The sequence below is a fragment of the Pelophylax lessonae genome, assembly GCF_965119305.1.
Source record: "Pelophylax lessonae genome assembly, chromosome: 7".
Lineage (NCBI taxonomy): Eukaryota > Metazoa > Chordata > Amphibia > Anura > Ranidae > Pelophylax > Pelophylax lessonae.
The window spans coordinates 36,778,115-36,786,625 of NC_138774.1; the positions used below are offsets into that span (position 1 = coordinate 36,778,115).

The 8,511-nt window shown below is 39.0% G+C and overlaps 1 protein-coding gene across 1 annotated transcript; it reads right to left on the minus strand.

Moving 5' to 3' along the window:
• Positions 1 to 5,429: 5,429 nt before the first annotated feature.
• Positions 5,430 to 6,371, minus strand: LOC309560430 (olfactory receptor 10C1-like; the record flags this gene model as incomplete). Its single annotated transcript, XM_082264065.1, has 1 exon — positions 5,430 to 6,371. One exon carries the CDS (start codon positions 6,369 to 6,371, stop codon positions 5,430 to 5,432), a length of 942 nt encoding a protein of 313 aa, XP_082120191.1.
• Positions 6,372 to 8,511: the final 2,140 nt, after the last annotated feature.

Here is an 8,511-nt window from a genome sequence, read left to right on the forward strand (position 1 = left end):
TCCCTCTACCCCTTCTCTTTTTTTTTCTCCCTTCCCCTCTTCCCTTTTCTCTTATCCCTTCTTGTTTCTTATTTGTCCCTGTCTTTTCTGTTTTTTCTTGGCTTTAGGGGCTCATAGCCTTTTGAGCCCAGCATGTCCCTTTCTTTGGGACAGTCTCTCTCTTTTTTTTGTAAATTGATATATTGATATATTTTGTATTATTAACACAATTGACTCTGTATTTGATATACACACAACGCTATACCCGCTGAGTGCCGACTTGGGTCCTGAAGTCTGTAAGTGAGATTTTTTACACTTTTTTTTACCTTTTAAAATAAAAACATGTTGCGCTATGAAGGATTTGTCTGTTCTCTTCCCCCGGAATATACATCGTGAGCCCAGATAGAGAGGAGGGGAGCCCTGGAAACAGTGATTGATTTACCCAAGTGCAAGTTTGGCGGCGGTTCCCCATCCCTGGAAGGTGGAGAGGCTATTCAGGATCATTTTGGAAGAACATATACTTGTATAGTACTACCTCCCCTACTCCAGAATATATCCCCAGCCTACTGACAATATGTTATTATCCATTCCTTTCTCTATGGATGAACTACACGTACAATATTGATTGAGTACCCAGGCGATGAGCTGTACCTATAAACTGTCAATACCATATTGACAGTAATCATTATCCACGATTCGCAGTCTCCATATGCCGATTTAAGTTCCTGACTCCACCTTCCTTGCTGTTCCTTTTTACATATTTTTTACAAGCAAATTACAGAGAATTGAACTGTAAGCTCCAGATGAAGCATGTATGTGAAACATGTTGAGTGTTCTGGCTCAATGAATCTTTGTATGAACCTGTAATGACCACACCGACTGATCTTTTTTTGGGGACAGCTACTATACCTGTCGTCTTCAATGGGTCCTTTTGATGTGGAACATATTTCAGATAATTATTCAATTACCTTATTAGCTCTTGCGGACTTTACCCTTTATTGATCATATAATTGTCTAGTATATCTACGTCTTTTCAGGCGATGTGTTCGTTTTTAAATGTACAATAAAATGTATATGTTTTATTTTACCTTTTGCCTCCAAAGTCCATGTTTCTCTTTTGTGATTAGTCTAGTTCCAATTCAGGATGTGGTACTTAATAGCTAACTTTACGCGCCCAGTAAACCGCTATCTGGTAGCGCATATATTTTGATCCAAATAAGTGCAAGCTGACCCACATTACCCCTGGGTCCTAAACTAGGTGAGTGTCAGTGTGACTAGTAGTGGTGAGGAATCACAAAGACCCAAGTTAATAGAGCACTTTAAGGACTGCATATTCTTGAGCACATTTGGGGGTGGACTTTCACTTTACAGCCACTGGAGTTGATTTGATTACATTATGGTTAATATGGACATTCATTTTGAATGAGGATTGCACTTTGTTTATGTATTTTGTTTGATTGAAGGCACATTGATAACACTGTTGGAATCGATATAAGGATACCTAGCGCTTACTATATATATATATTTTTTTTTTCAACCACGGCACTGCCTGCCTAGAGTTTGCATGATCTGCCTGTATGGGTTTCCTCCCATGAGTGTGTTTTTGTTCTACTACAACTTTGTTCTACTAAAACTAAAACATTTCAGACTAAAATATGATTAAAACTAAAATGGCATTTTAGTCAAAAGACTAAAATACAACAAAAACTAAAATTACCTTTTAGTCAAAAGTCTTTGACTAAACCTAAACCAAAACGTGACGTTAAACTTAACACTGCACCACCACATAAGAATAAAGCTGGCCATAAATGGGTAGAATTTCGTACGAAATTTCTTAGACCTCACGCACACTGGACATTATAAAAAAGTCAGTAGCCTTAGCTGTAGAAAACTGTAGAATGAGTTTATCAGCTGTAGTGTTTTTTAGCTAAACTATATTCCCTCAAAAGCTTATGGCTCAAAAAAGGCTGATAAATGCAGAATAGCCACGTTTTTTAGCTAGGGCTCATGCATCCTGCAGCTCAAAGAAAAAGCTGCTTTTACAGGCATTTGGCCATTAATTTCAGCTTGAAGAAGATTGTGCTTTTTTGTGCTCTTTTGCATGTTTTTTAATGAGCTTCTTTGAGCTTTCTTGAGCTTTTTTGAGCATAAGCATTATTTTTTTTCAAACTCTCAGCTAATATTTTTCCTTTTTTTGTTTGCGTGATTTTGATCTTCTTTTAGCTATTTTGAGCTTTTTCATTCTTTTGGCTAACATGAAGGGGAGTTTCCACCCAGAAAAAATGGCAGCTCAAAAAAGCTCAAAAGCTAATAGGAGCCGATTCTTTGAGCTACAGTGTGCATGAGCCCTTAGAGCATTTTTACACTTAAAAAAACTCATCCTAAAGCCCACTAGTTCTGGGGATTTTTTTACTTAATGATAATGTATTCAATGCCATTACAGCCAATAGAGTTTACAGTTTTTTTTTTTTTTTTTATATATATATTTTAAAGTTGCACTTCTGTTTGTCAAAAAGCAATATTTTTCTTTGTTTATGAAACTTGGCTTTATTTATAAGGGCATTATATATCACAACAGATACATCTGTGTATGTAGTGCATGTTTAAACCCTAATACCATAAAAACATGTAGCAGCCTCCTAGATAGGTGCTAGGAAAAGCATAGTTTTTGCTCTGCCTGCTTATCAGGAGAGCCTGATCTATAGTTAGGCCTATTGCATGTGTTCAATTAGTTAGACATGGGATTTCTATGTACATGCATAAGTGTCTAATTTTCTTTTTCCCTTTTTAGAGCTACTAGAGGTAGTTAGGGTGTTTTGTTTACCCACCCAAGCGAAGTTTGCTTGGTAGGGGGTGCATTGCATTAAATGCACTCAAAATTGTATAATACATGTACAGACTAAATATTTATATTTTTCTACCTAAATTATTCATGTATATTTGTTTTTTCCCTTTTCCCCCTTTCCAGGTTTGTGGGATACTCCTACGTTTTTCCAGTAGGGATTTTTGTAGGGGGCAGCTGCCCCAGAGCCAGTGGGGACATTGCTCATTTTTAATGGGGGGGTGGATGTAACTCCCTCCTAGGTAGGTGCTAGGAAAAGCATAGTTTTTGCTCTGCCTGCTTATCAGGAGAGCCTGATCGATAGTTAGGCCTGTTGCATGTGTCCAGGTGTGATTCACCTGGTCTGGGGGAGTGTCCCCACTGTATCCAATAGGGGAGCCTGTTGGACAATGGAGGAAACCCAGCCAGTGACACACAGTCTTTTGTGGCTGTCCCAGTGGGAGGGCACAACAGTGGTGCATCCTGGGATTGGTCATAAAAGCCAAGGGCACATGTGACTGGGTGTCTTTGGGCGGGAAGCCAGGTCCCAGGAGGAGGGTGACGGCTGTCTCCCCTCCTGTCAGTGTGGAAAGTGGTCACAGTCGGCCTAGTGGACCAGAAGTGCGGTGCAGAGCTAAGAGGTCCAGAGTATACCGACAATGGAGCAAGTGGCAGAGCAACCTGAGGAAAAACAGTGTCCGTGAGTACCAGGGAGCTTGCCAGGGGTCTGCCCAGGAAGGGGATCACTTCGGTGAGAGTCAGTGGACAGGAGCTAGCACACACAGCAAGTAAGAAAGGGGGTGCCAAGTTAGACCCTGAGTAACCTAAAGCAGGGTTCACTTTCTATATCTTCACTTCAGTGGCAAGCTGAAGCAGCGGCCTTGCCGCACACACTACAGTTAGATGTCCTCAGGATTTGTGCATAGTTTCTAAGTTGGAGTATCCCACTCATCCCTTCTCCCATCCCAGTTCCATATAAAACACAAAAAACAATAGCCCTGGACTGATTATTGACTGAGCCAAGGAATTAAAGTGATAAGTTTACCAGACTGTTGCTATGGGTAACCCAGGGGAATCCATTCTCAGCAGCCCCCAAGGGTGCAGTGCTACAAACATATTGTTAGATTTTTACTCCAGCAGTATATAATGAGTTTGCCAATTCTAGACAAATGCTTAAATAATACATTACTATTTAACTAAACCCATTTGATTTTAGTCAACTAAAATGTACTGGAGATTTTAGTTGACTAAAAAATTACTAAACGAAACAATACAGATGACTAGAATACTTCTAAAAGTAAAATGGTATTTTAGTCAAAAGACTATTGCTAAAACGAAATCGAAATATGATGTAAAAATTAACCCTACCTTCCACACTCCAAAGACATGTTAATTACCTCCTGTCTAAACTCTCATGTGTATGAATGTGAGGTAGGGACCTTAGATTGTAAGCTCCTTGCAGGCAAGAACTGATGTGAATGCACAGTATATGTAAAATAATGGTTCTATATAAGTACCTGTAGTAATAATGATCATGCCTCTCTATTACATGCATTGCCTCTTGCCTCTCTCTACACACAGTGCCCCATGGCTCTCTATTACATTTGTTTTTTCACATGTCTCTATAGTATGCAGTGACTGATGCCTCTGTATTACATGTCTTACCTCATTCCTGGTAAATACATGAAATAGCTAATTGCATTTTATGCAGTACCTTATGTCTACTTGTTGCTCAAAGACAGTGCCCCATGCCTCTCCACTACATGCAGTGCTGCATACCTCTGTGTTGCACACTATGGGGTTGATTCACTACAATTGGAGAGTGAAAAATCTGGAGCAGCTGCACATGGTAACCAATTAGCTTCTAACTTCAGCTTGTTCAATTAAGCTTTGCCAACAAAATCCTTGAAGCTAATTGGTTTCTTTCCAGAGCTGCACCAGATTTTGCAATTTCCAGTTTTAGCAAATCAACCTCAATCTACCCTACAAGAGCATCAGAACTGGAATACAGAGCAAAGATGGTGGCCTGGTCTGATGAATTAAAGAATGGTTTGAGGAACACAACTTGTTGACTTGAGTTCCAAATTCTCCAGATCCCAAGTCAATAGAGGATCTATGGGATGTGCTGAAAAAAACAATTCCAATCCATGGAGGCCCCACCTCTCAACTTACAGGACGTAAAGGATCTGATATTCGCTTGGTGCCAGATACCATAGCAAACCTTCAGAGGTCTGGTGGAGTCCATGCCTCAATGGGTTATGGTGAGTAGTGATAATGTTATCTCTGATCAGTGTATACATCACTACCAAATCTGACAACGTTGTGATTCTACAGCTGGTAACCAATTTTCCCAAGATTTATATTGGTGTCTCTGGTCACGCTCTACATATACTATAAATGCAAAATGTCTATGTTTGACTGGAGTGTTTGATGTCAACCTCTAATGTTAAAGGATTGATGATGCTATTTTTTAACTAACTACTTGAAAATATTTGCTGAACAGTATTTGTCTTGTGTTTTTTTATTTTTTGGTATTTTATTGTTTCTTGTGTGTTGCAGGAAATTGTTGAAGTCAGTCTTATTTGCTGATATGTTCTGTAACCCAAACCTTCAACATTGCTTAGGTCTCCTACTTTCCCAACATCTGCAAAGTTTTCAAGACAGCTACCTTCACTTCCTGGTTCCGAAGGCAGTATATGATAGGATTTATGAGAGGGGTAACTACACAGTAGATGACAGAAACCACTTTGTCTTTTGTAAAGCGGATGTGGGTAGTGGGTCGAATGTACATGAAGATGATAGTCCCATAGAAGATGGACACCACAGCTAAGTGGGATGCACATGTAATAAAAGCTTTCTTCTGCCCTTCAATTGATTGGATCTTCAGAACAGCAATGACAATAAAGGTGTAGGATACCATGATCAGAAAGAAACAGCCCAAGATAACACTCCATGACATGACCATGAATGCAAACTCCCCTTCTGAAGTGTCCTCACAGGAGAGCTTCACTAGAGGGGCATAATCACAAAAGAAGTGGTCTATAAAATTGGGAAAGCAAAAACTCAAAGTAGAGATCCAGACAGCGGGTGGGAAAGCAGCCAGGAGACCACCTACCCAAGCGCCAAGAGCCAGTTTCAAGCTGGTCTTCCCAGACATCAAAGTTGGATAATGCAACGGTCTGCAGATGGCCACATAGCGGTCATAAGCCATCACAGCAAGAAAACAGTTTTCTGAAGCCCCAAAGCTGAACAGAAAATAAAATTGGGCCAAGCATGATGATAAAGAGATCTCTTTGTGTTGGGTCAACAATGCATTTAGCATTTTGGGAATAGTCACTGTGGTGTACAAGACCTGCAGCGTGGAGAAGTTGGCCAGAAGTATGTACATTGGTTTGTGGAGATGGCGATTCACTGCCACTAGTGTGATGACTAGGAAATGGGCTGTGATTGTGAAGACATACATGCTAGAGAAGAGGGAGAAGAGAAAAAGTTCTACCTCTCGCAGGGTTTCAAACCCAACAATGATGAAAGAGGCAGCAATACTGCTGGTTCTATTGAAAGTTTTTGGCATTATGCTTGGAAAGTAGACCTTGAACAATAAAAATCTAAAATTTCAATTTTATTTAAAACTTCAGTCCACGCAGTTTCAGTGTTTGATACTGGAGCAGTAAACCCCTTGACAGTCTCTTTTATAGTATGAAAAATACCTTTAAGGCAGTGCTGAATTTAAATGGCGTCTGGTATCCCTGGAGGTCATCTATGTAATGGTGCTCTTCAAAGGGACCTCGTGGTAAGACGAGGGTGAAGGGAAGAAGGGCAGTCTTGATGGGGACTCGGTTACTGCCTTGCTGGTAGCGACGTGAAATCGTTCTGCAGGGCAAATGTAGATGTAATAGAAGGTGCGCTCGATATGCAGGGATGTCACACGTCAGGCTTTTATACAATGTATTAATTGAAGATCATAGTTCACAGGGTACAAATGGAGCCAACGTGCGTCAGGGGAAAAGCACCCTTCTTCATCAAGGCTAGTGTACAATAAAATATTAAAACACATCATAGATATTTTATACTCACAATAAAATAAAAAATGTTTCAAATGGTTTCAAAATTTAAACGGCAATGAAATTCAAAATGTTCACAATAAAATAAAGTAAAATAACATTTTCTACATTTGTAATGAAATTTCAGAGGCAATAACTGTATGGAGTATTAAAAGACTAAATTGTATGATAGGGAAATGATAAATATTGTGGTGTACGATTTTGGTGTGGGTGTCGCTAATATACCATCTCCTAGGCATAGAGGGTTTTGAACATGTGGCATAGCCACATATGGGAGCTTTACAGAGACTATTGGTCTATTGTGGAGGTGAGGAAGGAAACCAAATAAGGATGGACTGAGGACTCTTTTGGTGGGATCTCTGCGGTGAGTTCCTGGGTCTGCAAACTTGGTATGCCAGTTATGATGGCTCCCACCATCCATGCTGGATTTTCACATTTATTTTATATTATGTTTTATATAATGGGAAATTTAACAGGAGGAGCTTGAACACAAAAATCGGAACAGGGACACCCAAAACTTCCAGATGGACAGGAAAAAAGTCCAAAATGATGGCAGAAGGATCTCACTTTTGAACTATCTGAGATAATAAAAATAAGCTAGGACTTGTTTGTTTTATTTGGTCACTACTTGGCTTTTATTTTCACTTGACCTCTGGAAGATTTACCCCTTCATATCCAGGCCATTTTTTGCTATATGGCACTACGCTACTTTAACTGACAATTGTGGGGTCATGCAACGCTGTACATAAATGAAACTTATGTTCTTTTTTTCCCCAAATAAAGCTTTCTTTTGATGGTATTTGATCACCACTGGGTTTTTTATTTTTTGCGCTATAAACAAAAAAATACATCATTCCATGGGTCACACCTGGCACCTGGCCTGCCTTCCAGATGTCCCCCTGACATGGGCGGGTCCTCTTGCCACAGCCCCGGGTGAGAAGGTTGTCTGTCGCCTCGCCACCCCCTTTTAGATGCTGGTCTCACCGGTAGAGCTGACTTGTGAGTAATCAATTCCCCTTTTTTTTTTCTTTCTTTTTTTTCTTTTTGTTTTTCTGGATCCATTCATTATTTTTATACATGTCTATATTTATTCAGATATTTAGAGCTCTTCTTATATCATACTCCTGAAGAAGCAGACAGGGTTCCGTGATACGCATTGAGTTTTAGATGTCAAGATGTTTTGTGTATCAATTTTATACCAATCATGTTTCCTTACCTATACATTATTATCATGTACAGTATTAGTGTATTATGTGTCTACTTTACTAATTATGAATTGTTTTTGTCAGCTCTTCATTCTATATGTTTTTATCATATTCAGGAATTGTTATTTTGTATTGATTTTTGCTATACTGTTTCATTTTTCAATAAATGTATTACTATTTTGGGGGTTGGCCTCATTTAAAGTCCCAGGAACTTTTTATTTTTCTTGTATACTTATTTCAGGGATGGAGGCCTCCCACCATGGATGCTTTGGGTCACAATAATCTATTTCCAAAAAAATACAGACAATTTGGAAAAAAAATAAAATATTTTTTACTTTCTGCTATAAAACATATGCAATAAATTTTTTTTTAAAACTTCTATCTTCTCTATTTTTTCATAAATTTAGGTCAATTTGTATTCTGCTACATTTTTTTGGTAAAAAAA